Below are 13,780 nucleotides of genomic sequence, written 5' to 3'. Positions count from 1 at the left end.
ATGGTTAACAACCCAAATGTATGCTCTTATGTTTAGAGTAGGCAACTCGGCCGACAACGTGTGCACCGGTGCTGCTAATTTGCCTATACAGTGTGCCGTACAAACGTACACCCAGCATCATCACAGTGTGTTTCGGATGGAAGCGGGGTGTGTCACGTCGTCATCGTTTCGGGAACACGACGTATTTCTGCTCAAATAATTCGAACAAAATACTAGTTCGTCGTACGCAATTTAAATCTCCTAATTCGTGCCGTGATGATTGCAACGTAACGTGTTCCCGTACACGGCCAAACATTATATTAGAATATTCAAATATACAAATTTCCATGATAAATACATTTATATAACTCGAACGGAAAAGAAATAAAATTTGAGAGTGCCATGGTATATAATATAAAAACAATATAAAGCATAATAGATAAACCGGTTGAAACACATTAAAGAGGGCCAAAATTCGGTTTTGCGTAGTCTGTTGATTTTAATCTATACTGATACGTCAATTCGTTGTTAAAATCTGTAGCGACTATGTGAACGCAGCCACCAGATGTTGTAATATTTTGCATTTAAATTGACAAAATTAGGTTTTTTTCGTTAAAAAATGTTAGTGTCAGTTTTTTTTTTTTTGTTGTTGTTGTAAACATGTTTTTTTTATCAATCTGAATGCAATCGATTAAAGTTACATTTTGAAGCTGCATCCACGTGGTCGATATCAATTTCAACAATAGGATATTTTACCTGTATAGTATTATAAAATCAATGATCATGTGTAAAATAATATTTCAATTTTACCACTTGCTCGTATGGACAAAATACGTAGACGTATTGAATTCATAAATATGTAATAACAATGAAAATAATATAAACTTAATTATTAATATAATAATAATATCTATTCAACATATTTTGTTATAACAACATTTCGAATTAACAATCTAACTTCATACAAAATATATAAAAACTTATTATATCACGGATTAAAGAGAAGACGGAAAGTATAATTGGTTCAAATTCATTAACTGTATAAAAAAGTTTGAACATCAAAAATGTAAACCAATTATATACGTACTGAAAGAATTTTAAATTCAATTAGCTCAAGACTTTGCATTTTCTTCGTAGTCAAAAGAGTAATTGGTTTTGAACTCAAGAGTTATATTATACTAAGTTAGTGGCTTTTTACTCGGTTTCTATGATAAATAAATAAGATAACCATCTTTTTTACATTTTTATACATAATGCATTATTAACACGGAGAAATAAAATGGTGTATTTTAAATACATTTTTACTATACTGCTAATATAAAATAATGGTTTTAGAATTATATTAAAAATAACCAGGACAAAAATATGAGAGTTCTGAATATACAAAAAACTTTTTAGATCAAATAAAAAACTGATGGGGATTTTAATCAATAACAACTATAATTTGAAAAACCGTAGGCGTTTATATTATTCCCATAAACATCACCCGATCGCGATTACGTTTTAAACATCTAGTGCTTCCTTCGTAACATCTATTGTTTAAGATAAAATTTAGCCATAGTATATGCAACAACGAACAATATTAAAGTTTGATCAAACATATACAAAGATTATACGGTTCGATTAGGATTCAAATAAATTATTATAAGTTCGAAAGTTCGGATTGGGCCCTATACCCAAAACTAATATTGAATTACCCATTACTAGTACTAATAATAAGCTTCATGTTTATAAACGTACGTCATAACTGTTGGATCATTATATTTAGTTCATGAGGCAAATCTGTATTCTATGACTACGATAATACTTATTTGTACTGAACCGTGCGTGTTCTAAGGCAACACTTAAAATTACTATTTTTGTATCGAACAGCACCTAAACCCCCTACCACAGTGTTTTCATAGTCAAAACTATCAAATAGATTCGTCTAATACCACATAATCTCTCCCAACTTTGTGTTATTACTTTCATGAAGGGAAAGGAAAGGAGTAAATTTGTTTTAATTAGTACACGAAGCAAGGTTGCTTTTAATAGCTTTGGTACAACTTCTCTTCCAGTATCTAGCCAGTTACTCCGAACGTCTTCTGAAACTATGAACTCCTATACAACGATTAACTTAAAGTCACATACTTCTATAAATATTGTTTTCAGTAACTTCATTTTGTATTCGCAGAACATGTTTCCGGGGCCAATCTAAAGTGTTATACCGCTGACCCAGCCAAAACATCTTTTAGTCGTCCCTTTAGTGATCTACATTTCAATTCACAAATAATAATATTTACAAAAAAAAAAAAAGGATTTTTCAACACAAAATGGTGCAGAAGCAATATCTAAGTAAAATATAGTTATTTATTGATCTATTCATGTATTAAATTTACCTCACACTATTATTTTTACGTGAAAACCATCGACAAGTTTTTCAATTTCAATTTCTTTGTCACATATTTTTTGATTGAAATCATAGCAAAATCATGTTTCACTATTCTCGATTCATCAAAGCACTTGTTTAACTTCGATATTATAATATAATCTGGAATTCCCTGCAACTAAATCTGCCGCTCTTTAAAAATGTCTACCATAAGTAACAACCTATTTGCCATTCCTTCGTTCTTGCATGTTTCCAAATGTTATACCATCTATATTATAATAGCCTGTATAATTCAATTGTGAAAAGTAAAAGATATATAAATATATATATATACACAATGTTTTATTATGCATCACATATATATTTTTTTTTCAAATAAAATATGAATTCAACAACAAAATGTCTATAGACAATTCTTATAAGTTCAAACATGAATATGAATAATATATACTATGTAGACGATAAAACGTGAATAGTAAAAAATTTTTCAACAGAAAGTACATCGCACGAAAGTCTTTGAAAAGTTTGCCAGTATCATGTATAATATAGTTAGTTAAATTTTTAATAAGTGTGACTGTGTACGCTTTCAGGTAAACATAGCAATATCATTGTCCCTCCGTCGTGGATCGTTAAGCTACCGCGGAAAGGCAACTTCAAGTCTAGCATAAGATCGCCGAAAAAACGATCGTCCAAGAAGAAAACGAAAGATAAGGTAAATATATTGTAATTCTTCCTTTGTAGCAACGCAATCTTTTTAAAAGTAAATCAACGCAGTACATATGCGGCCGACGTATTGCGTGCACTAGTGCCCAACCCGTATAATAATATTATACACGTACATGGAATCGCTAGTAAATTATTTCACCTCTTATCCGTTGGCCCTCGGCTCTGTTTGATTCGGCAAAACAAAAAGTTCGACAGGTGCGTATATACATACAGCCATTGACTTTTAAAAGTGTGCGGTTTTTTTTTTATTTTCAACACGCGCCTACTACTACATTTTAATAATTAATTAAAACTGCTTACATTATTTATGACCTTTATACAACAATGCGCGTTTGTCGTCATTGATAAATGTATTATTTACGTCCATAGTACAATGTACGCGTGCACGCAACGATATCGATATGGTATTTAAAGTTTAAAACTTTTTCTGCAGTTCTCCACTCGGCTGACGTATTAAAACGCGCATCGTGATGCTGTTCAGCATTCAAACGTTCTATAGAAGGCAGTCATTTTTTTAATTTTTTCCATCAGTTCGGCATCATATTATTAATTCGTCAAAACTGTTGACTTCTGCTGCAGCTGTTATGGTTCGACTGATAGTTTAGTACAATATGACACTATTTGCGAGTATGTCGTTTTCGCGAAACGAAAAATAAACAACTTAATGCCGATTATAGACGCGAGATTGCGATTCATAATTGTATTATTATTATACACTTCATCGTTCTCCCGGTTGGCGGATCAATAACCGCTGTCGCATAATAGCGTACACCGCCGTCCGCTGGGTTGTTGTTTTGCATAACATTACAGTACACACGGTGTATCGCGTCGTTTTAGCTAATGGATAAGACGCAAAACGTGAAACTTTCTCCGCTGACCACGTCATGCGGCCGTGTGACCTCGAACACGTACGTAAAAACATTGGATATTGCGCTTTTGCAATGTTCGAAATCGACTATTATCAACGTTTATAAGCATTCCCGTAGGTATGCCCGAGCCGTCCACTAAAGGATATTCTTCGATGGCTTCTCTTTTATCCAATTACGATGTTATCGACGGCCAATTATACACCTATGTACAAACGTATTATGCGTAGTATACATCGGCGTAGGCGATTGACGACCCGAGTCGGTCATACGTACTGCACTATAAGCTCGACGTGACTCGGAAAACTGCATATAATTTACGTTAGGGCCTCCCGGTTCGGAAACACTGTACGTCGTGTCGATATACGCGTTACGCGACAACCGTGGGGTAGTACTTTACCGTGCGACACGGTTTACTCTAAACACTGTAACACGTTTAAAACTGCACATTACACCGATTGTATAACCACAGTGTTTTCTTAACATTGTATTTTTGTAGAAAACTTTGTAAGGTTCGGAATATTTCCATCTCGGTCATTGGATCTCATTAACGTGTTATTATTATTATTATTATTATTATTATTATCGTTCGGGTTTGTCGGTCAGACCTACCACCCATTTCCCCTACTACGATCGATTGTCGGATGTGTCATTTTGATTTTTGTCATATGTGAATTTTAAGCTAGATATTGGATGAATACGGACGGAATTTTGTTTTGTCGTTACCTAGCCATCGGTAGTGTCACAACTTATTCTTATTTTTAATTATCTTACTATTATATGTATTCTTTTTTGCGACATTGCCTACATAAATGGGATGGAGTAGAGCGTCTGGAATCACTCCTGTTGGGAGGATATCCCGATGTCGGACCCGAACGTGGACAGGACACGAATGTGTACCCTGGGTAATATAAATTGGTAATCTCTTTTACCTTGACCAGTACATTTTTTTTCTCGTCTGTTGTTGTGTTATTTACTATTGCTACTACATTTTGTTACCATTGGCCTGTATTGTTGTCCTATTCTTGTTTAATGTTCGTCTGTTTTGAATTATTATTGTCTCTATAATTGAGTTTGTTTTACCTGAAGGAGGTTTGTCTATTAGTGAGAATTATGTAAACGTTTTTAAATGAAAATTTGGAAATCAAAGTTGGTTTCATCGCGTTAAAAAAATAAATCAATTAATTTCATGATAATGAGTCTGGCAAGACTCATTCGCAACCAAGTCCACGGTCTTTGCGTATCCATTGCAAAAGCCCGTGGCTAGCGGCCCCGCTCATTATATTCAGTTTAAACGAGTCCACATGGGATTTCGTTTCTAAATTGAATATTAATCGCCATAACTTTTCAATAGTTATATATTTTATTCGTCTCCACGCAGTGGTAACTCGTACGGAAAAAATAAAAATAGCCGTCCGACGCTAGAACTTAACCGAAAGAACTTAAACGACGGTATTAAATTATTTCAAGTTCAAACGGAAACCATCAGAATCTGCTCGCGATCACACGGGCGCGATGTACCTGTAGCATTAATGTTTCATAGACTTGCACCCATTCGTGTGTTACTTCCTAGCTATTTTTTATTTTTTTGGTATGTACGAGGCCGCTATACATTTTACCTCCGCTGACTTGTACATCAATGTTCATTAGTTGAACGTTTGTTTACCTGCGCATCATACGCCGTACAGCACCCTGTCAATTTATCGGGAAATATTGTTTTTCATATTGTAAATTGCGACTATCAACATGTGGTCTAAAAATAAATTAGGGTTTCGACGTGAACGTATCAGGCTAGCTGTGTATATGGTGTACTCTATATTATGATACTACGTTATATAGTCGACCGATACGCTGTAACGGTGTGAATTTTGCGTTATTATCTAATGATCGCACAGCGGACCTGGTACTCACCACCGGTATAACACGCTATCAACCCCTGGGCAATGTAAACAATACACGAACAAACACGGTCGCAGTGAACACTATCACACACGCACATATACCCGTTGTCGGTAATTTTTCATTGGTTCAGTTAAAAATGTCCTCGCGAAAATCGCACGTCACTATTCACACGTACGGGTTATACACACACACACACACACGGTTATATATATATATATATCGTAAGCTCATTTACCTCGCAACACACACAAGTAGGGGTGGCATTTTCCCTCGGCTCCTGTCGACTGCGACTGTCTGTCAAAACGCCGACGTATTTCTCCGAACACGTCAGATATAAAATCACTTTTCCGATAGGTTTACGTACTGTCGTGTATAGGGTGTAGTGACAGATACTGAGAACTAAAATATTACTACAACAGGTGGAAACAGACGAGTCAAAAATAAATGTTTCCCAAACTATTATCATATTTTATGTACACGCTTGCGCTGTTCGTCGGAAAATGGCTGAGTTCTATTCCTTATGAATATTAATAAACAAAACAAAATTGAAATTGAAATTAATAAAGATATTTGGCTGGTTTAACGAGGCTATCATTCGTTAGATATTGCTACCAGTTATAATAATGTTATGTACGTCTGGTACAATGGTACTCGCATTGCCTGGTTCTACTCGTATATTCGTTGTAGGCTTCATAAAAAAATTAAATATCTTTTTCAAACGTGGACTTACCAGTTGTCATTTTTATTTAATTTTAGTTAAATATTTCCCGTAAACCACATAAGTTGGTTAAACATTTAATGGACCGTGGGTATAGTACTGTAAATGTATCTTACAAATAACTGCAAATAAACAATATTTCCGAAATATCTTCGTACCGTTTAAATCCATTAGAGTGCGAAACAATGAGCGTGTTTACTATGATTTATCAACCGCTACGTAACATCAAATTTTCCTCACAAAAATTATTCCACTGAACTTTATGGCATTACGAGAAATATTTTCACGGTGTAATAAAACGTTAAACTTTTTTAATTATTGATATAATAAGTATAGACATACGTGTAGTTCACAGAATGGCTCAATTACGGAAGACATCTAACATATAATAACACCTATGATTCAACGCTTAGCGTTCATGACATATTCGAGTTTAGGTAATAATAAATATTAAAATTTTGAAAAGTCAACCGTTTAATCAATTTGCCATATGTCCCATACGTTTATCCATGATATTTGTTCAATAAATTAATAATCCATAAATTTTAGAGATGGGAATTATTTGAATGTTTGAATATTCGAATAATTCCCATCATTAATAAGTTATCCTATATTTTTCTTTCGATATACGAGTACTTATATTATTATGATACATATTAATCATTTGTGCGTTATTAATACGAGTAGTATACATAATAACCACATAATTTATCTTATCTCCATAAACTCCTCTCTGGCTCTATTGACTCTTCTTCCCTGCTTGTAAAAATTAATGATTAATATGAATGTTCACAACAATTAAAATTTTTCTATTCTTCATTGCACAACTAGATAATTATTTGAGAAACAAACCTCTTACCTGAATGATGGGAATCGCCAACGAAAACCAGTTATTTTTCGATTAATATTTTTTTTTCTCGTTAATCGTTAAGTTTATTATTATTAAGGTAATTGTGATTTACAATAATTTATTTTGTCAAAATACTTTTATATATATTGGGTTCTTGACCGTAATTTATTTAAAATAAAATTATTATTCCCAAGTAAATAGTTTTATTTAGCATATTTATATATGCTTATATGTTTATTAATCTGGAGAGATCCATTACCTTAAAATTAAAATTATTACATGAACTTCAATGGTTTGGCGAAGAGCCAAGATATGGTTTTCACAAAGTTAATGTTTCTTTTATACCTACTGTCTGTAAATACATTGTACGCTTTCCAATTTGCCAAGCTTGTTCTAATTGTTTTGGCATAGCGTTCTTCCACGACTATATAAGTAACTATTAAGTAAGCTATATCTACTGGCCGAAATTCTGAGTTTTAAGACTTTATACTAGCTAAGTACAAGCCAAAACTCTCAAGTGCTCTCAAGTTGAATAATTATATCATCATTTTTTGTCTTGTTTTTTCTTTTTTAGCAACTGAAAAGAATTCATTACTTTTATATTGATTTTTCTCGTTTATAAAACAGTAAATTACTGAAAATAAATTTGTGTGTAAACTCATTCAATACCTTCAAATCTAAACGTTTTTTAACATTGTATATAACTATAATAACAAATAGCTGTTTTTATGACAATATTACAATTATTAAAACAAAAATATTAAGTACATCGTAATATTAACAAAAATATTGTTTATTTATAAGGAAACAATATGTTAACAATTATTTTTCATTAATAATAATAAAAACAATAATGATTTAGTTTCGATGCTATTTACGAGTAATGATAAACAGGGCAACTAAGCTTAAGTGACTCGATTCATCATCATTTAAGACATTTGAATCGATCAAAGATATAATTTATTCAATCTAATGCCAATGTACTATATGGATTGTATAGTACGTGACAACACGTGACGTATTTATAATAACTCTTTTATAATGTGTCAGTTGTTTGAACACCTGTATAATGAACAAGAGACGCATAATGTTTCATTTAAAATATATTCGCTCAACTTCAGTTTATAATTACAATACATGCACGTTACATTAGACTGTTAATTTTTTTCGTTCACATATCATACAAAATAGATTCGAAATAATTACTTACAGCTAGTATATTGTCTTGATTTAATATGTTTTGCATCTATTTATGTAGATTTTTTTTTGTAATGGTGTTCGATGAAATGAATATGTCCGAGAGAAAACGTAGATATTATATTTTCTACACCCGTATAATCACTGGCTCATTTACCCGACCTCGCTAAGAATATATTTTACTACTTTAGATTGGAGAACATAAATGTGTGTATTATATGGAAAAAAAAAATTGGTTAAAAAACGCGCACAATCATCTTTATTTTATTTTTATTGTTAATTTATTTCTATTTCAATCGGTAACTATTAAAATTAATATAATAAATAAAAATATAAAAATATTTCCCAGGCAATCAAAAATTAATAAAAAGAATACATATTTCTAAATCATTTCTGGAAGAATCATCCACCTCAGAATCCAAAACGTTTTTGACCTTAAAAGGCCTTCAACTAATTAACAATTAACTAATAAACAAATAATATCGACAATTATAATTTTTTCGGTATTGGAAAACAATTAACAATTATAGCTGACATTTTATCTACTGTTTCTTGGTAAAAGCTATTTAAATACCCTTGATAATAAATCCTATGATCCACGCGAAGCAGTTTTATTTTCATCAATTTTATAAATTAATAAATATAAAATGAACTATATAATTATTGTAATAGTAAAATATGATGCGCTAAAAAGCCGAATGGCCGAATAGCAAAATCTAATGTCCATCCACCACCAATAACCGTTCAGTAATGTTTTTTCAATACAATCGATTTTACTACGGATAGCGTTTAAATGAGATTCAAAAATAAATATATAAATATATATTATCTAATTTTTTCTATTTTATATTCATAAAAACTCGTATTGCATATGGAAACAAGTTTTCATTGGACGTCGAATTTTCTACTTGTTTAATGCATAACTTGTATTCACCCCACGAAACAACTATCCTAGTAAGTTATTTCTTTTTTTTCGAAATAATTGATAATGGTTTTAGATATATTTTTTTTATATTTAGAACTTTAAAATCATTGTACAAATTTATAGTTAGACATCTTAATCCTTTCTTAATAGTAAACTTAATTAGTTTATTTTGGCTTATCTGAAGACAAGACATTGATGTATTCACACCCCATTCTATGATTCCATATGCAATGACAGACTTAACAAGAGCAAAATTTATTAAGTAGTACCTCTCCATACTTTCATAATATAGATTGTTTTTATTACTTTTTAACAAACTGAGGATACTTGTTCCGTCCATTTTACTATTTGAATACTTAATATTTTTTACAATTATTTGGCATGGAACAAATCACAATTATGTTACAAAGCTTATAAGTTATAATAGTTCTATAACTTATATATTTTAATAGATTTTAATGACCTAAAAATTTAATAAATTACGTAAAAATATGTATTAACAATGTGAAAAATGTAATAAATGTATTAAAAATGTAAAAAATTACTACCAAAAATGCACTAAATTTTTTTTATTTTATTTGATCAATGCTTTCCACACACTTAGTCCGTACTATTGTTATCGTTATCGACTATTGTACCATCATTTAATGACATAACGATAACATAAGACGATAAAGTGTAGTTGTCAATAATTTGATTAAAGAAAAATATTGTATACTTGAAATTGTTTGAATTTTTTCCAAAAATCCTAAATTTTTAATAAATATGAAAATAATAATAATAAATAAATAATAAGAAAGAAGTATATACGACAAAAAAATGCGAAAAAATTTTAAATAAAATTTGAATTACATGAATCTCCACCACTTGAAACATATTTTTGCTAAACTGAGCATGTAAGGATTTAGAAAAAAAAATGCATTTTCCATTTAAATCCGTGTCCTACTTATAACATTTATATTTGGAGTTTATGTATTGTATATGTACGTTTTTATAACAAATCTGGCAAAACATTGAAATAAAATTGACATATTATACAGGGCCAAATGAAACCTTCAACTAATCACTAGAGAAAATATTTACTTTTCAATTAATTATAAAATGTATAACTTTACATTAAACGGAAAATATTTCATAAAGTTAATTATATTTTAAACTTTTAATAAATAAACAAGATTGAATAGGTAATTAATCTGTTACCATAATAAGCAAAAAACTGTGTAAAAATATAAACTTACAAATTAAGCCTCGAACAAATAAATTATGCAAAATACAAACTTAAATATTTACAAAATCCACAAATATTATATACATATAATTCAAAATTCAAATAATTATTAATACTTCATTTTTTATTATTCGAACTTCATTAAGTTTTAAATTTAAATTTAAACAAACAAAAAAGTATTGACTTTTATTTGAATATGAGATTCGTGTTATGAACTATAATGTATACTATCCAAGGAATTATGGGACCCATAATTTATGTCTATATTTTTTATTTTTTTTTTTTATGATAAATAATACAATTGTAATAAATAATAACTTGTGATTTGAAACTGTATCATAATTGCATTCACATACAATACTAATAATATTTTAGTATTACTATTTTAGTCATATTATTGTTCTTTTAATTAAAATTCATAAACAGATAATAAATAACCACGTGTGCGTTCGTTTTGAACTATTGCAATTGTACGGTGAAATATTCTTACGTACACACAAATATAATATTATAATCGATTATTAGTTAACCAATATAACGGGACACGTTTAAATATTGTTAGAAACATCTGATAGCGGCTGCGGCGGCTCAAAAATAAATGCCGTGGTTAAGCCAATAAACATAATATGGCTTCAGCAAAATAATGATAACGGGGGTCATGCAGAATAATATCAATCGGGGTAGGAAAAAAGCGCGTGGTCAAAATTGCGAAAATCTCATGATATTGCGAGTTCACCGTCGACGGAAAACGGATACGCATCACCCGTTACCAATTACCCCGCCAAATCAGCGACGCTTGACAATTGAAACTGGCTAACATAGATCGCCATAGGATCACCGTAGAAAGCATTTGGAATGCAATACAACAAGCACCTAAGGGTAAAAATTTTAATGTTCTACGCGAACGCGTTCGAGCAATAATCATGCATTTTGTAGTACAAGTGCATTTCACACATGTGTGTATATAACATATTATATTATGAGAATATGCATCGTGTCACGTAACTAGGTCAGTCTACTGGAAAAAAAAAATTATTGAACCGATCTGATCGTCCTATTTTCGCGTAATACCTTTGCACACGGTAGCACGGACGCTTTTTGTATTTATTTTAATAATTTTAATTAAAAACTGATTCGTAACCAATTACAACGGTATTGCTTGTAAAACCAAAATGTTATCATAATGGAACACACCGTACGCGCATTGGTATAATTTATTACATTAAAAAGAGAACGAGCGCTCTGAATTTACGACTCGGCGTGAGTGCTCGTATAGTGGGTATTATGAGGTTTTCTCGCAGCGATGTGGACAATCGATGCCGAATTCTTTAATCGAATGTTTACGTTACCATTAGGAACGCAGCGAAGTTTATTTTTAATTTCTACTAGGAGAGATTTGAAAATTTCCGATGAAATGTCGATCGGACAAAACTATTTCTTCAATAGAATTTAATGTGTAGAGCTCTGAGAAAGGTCTTTGGGAATGAATCTATAATCCAAATTCTGTGAAAACGCGCGTTCGATGAATCCGAAGGCTTAGGACAGGGTACTGACATCAGGACACACACGAAATCGAAAATATTTGGTCAATAGCGATATTTTGGTTCATCCTAAGGATGCGCGAGGACCGGGGATAAGCTTGAAATGAAAAATCCACACGTGTAAGAGCTTTTGGCAAGAACTCCGTTTTGACGGAGATGAACTTATTCACGGTGAGACACGACGCTTAGGCGTAGCCCGTAACGTAACAATCATGTTCTCGGAGTGCACACCCGTAATGAAGGTGCCGTGTGTGTTAGTAATGGTTATTAAAATCATGATTCGCAATGCGATGGATGTGGTGGGCGTTGGTGTGATTTTTCAAAACGCCGTAATGGTACTCCATGGGTAACGACCGGCGGCTGGGGATTGTCGTAACTTTTGTGAAATATTCTTGAAACGCGTGATGGAAAGGGTTACAACTGGGGGGTTGCACGTCGACGCACGGCCGAACACTCGAAAACTACCCCCGGAACAAACTATGTGTGCCGTCGTCACCGGTCACGACGTCATCATGCGGCACTATGTAGCACGACATTCAGCTGCTGGTGCGTCCATGTTATAAATACACCGTAACGGCGTACGGTTTTTCGATTCTTCTTATCGCCTCTGAGGATTTCAGACGGTTCCTTGCAGCCAGATCCATAGCAAAAGGGTGGGTCTACAGATTGTGTGTATATATAATAAAAAAATAAATGAAAAAAATAAAAATCTTATTTGATCGTCACGGACATGCGTATTAAATGATGTCCGGTACTATTGTCGCTGTTATTGTAATGTATGCACTGTGTGTAAATCAAAAGCTGCTGACATTATTAATATTACCAAGGAATTGGAGAATGTCTACTGCGAGGATTATTGATTTCGGTTTTTAATGCGTCAGACCGGTGGTAATTTGATAACAATACCGTTGGTGTTTATGATCAATAAACAAGAGTGAAATTGCCGTGGTTCATTTCAATAAACGCGCGTTGGGAAAACGAAAATAGTAATAATAATAATAATAATAATAAATGCAAATATTTTACAAAAAGAGTTAAAAGAAAACAATGTTTTCCCTAGAGGGGTTCGTCGTGTTCCGTTTTCCATCCGTATCGCAACAAAGGCTGTATTTATATTTTAATTTTTAATACGACTGCATTTCAAATAATATATTTTATGTATATATACGTGGGTGGGTGTGCGCGCGCGTTCTTCTCTCTTTTCTATCAGATAAATAATGAAAAGTAAACATTGGACATGGGAACAGTAGCATTATCATTAAAGACGTAGAAAGTTTAACTACAGTTCATTAGTACCGTCTGCCCATTAGAGCGTACTGCTACAACTCTCGGATCGTATTTCACTTATTGTGACCGGGCTCGGGTGGGCTCTGTGAGTTCGTTAAGACGGGTCGAAAAGTGTTTCACTAACGTGTACGTTTAAATCATTGTAATAAATCCTATTAAACTCAGTTCGTCAAGACCGAACGAGACCAACAAG

General features: G+C 32.2%; 1 protein-coding gene across 4 annotated transcripts in view; it reads left to right on the top strand.

Annotated features, from left to right (window-relative positions):
• LOC112684159 (eye-specific diacylglycerol kinase) overlaps positions 1–13,780 on the top strand; it is a 156,913-nt gene that overhangs the window by 125,108 nt on the left and 18,025 nt on the right. For all 4 annotated transcript variants that reach the window (XM_025555530.1, XM_025555538.1, XM_025555517.1 and 1 more), the window contains one exon: positions 2,938–3,059. In XM_025555530.1, the coding sequence (XP_025411315.1) occupies positions 2,938–3,059 (122 nt within the window). The remainder of the gene's footprint in view (positions 1–2,937; positions 3,060–13,780) is intronic.

This window comes from Sipha flava, unplaced genomic scaffold (assembly GCF_003268045.1).
Source record: "Sipha flava isolate LNK unplaced genomic scaffold, YSA_version1 104_pilon_pilon, whole genome shotgun sequence".
Classification (NCBI taxonomy): Eukaryota; Metazoa; Arthropoda; class Insecta; order Hemiptera; family Aphididae; genus Sipha; species Sipha flava.
The sequence above is the reverse complement of the archived record's forward strand: the minus strand, read 5'-3'. Positions and strand labels throughout refer to the sequence as shown.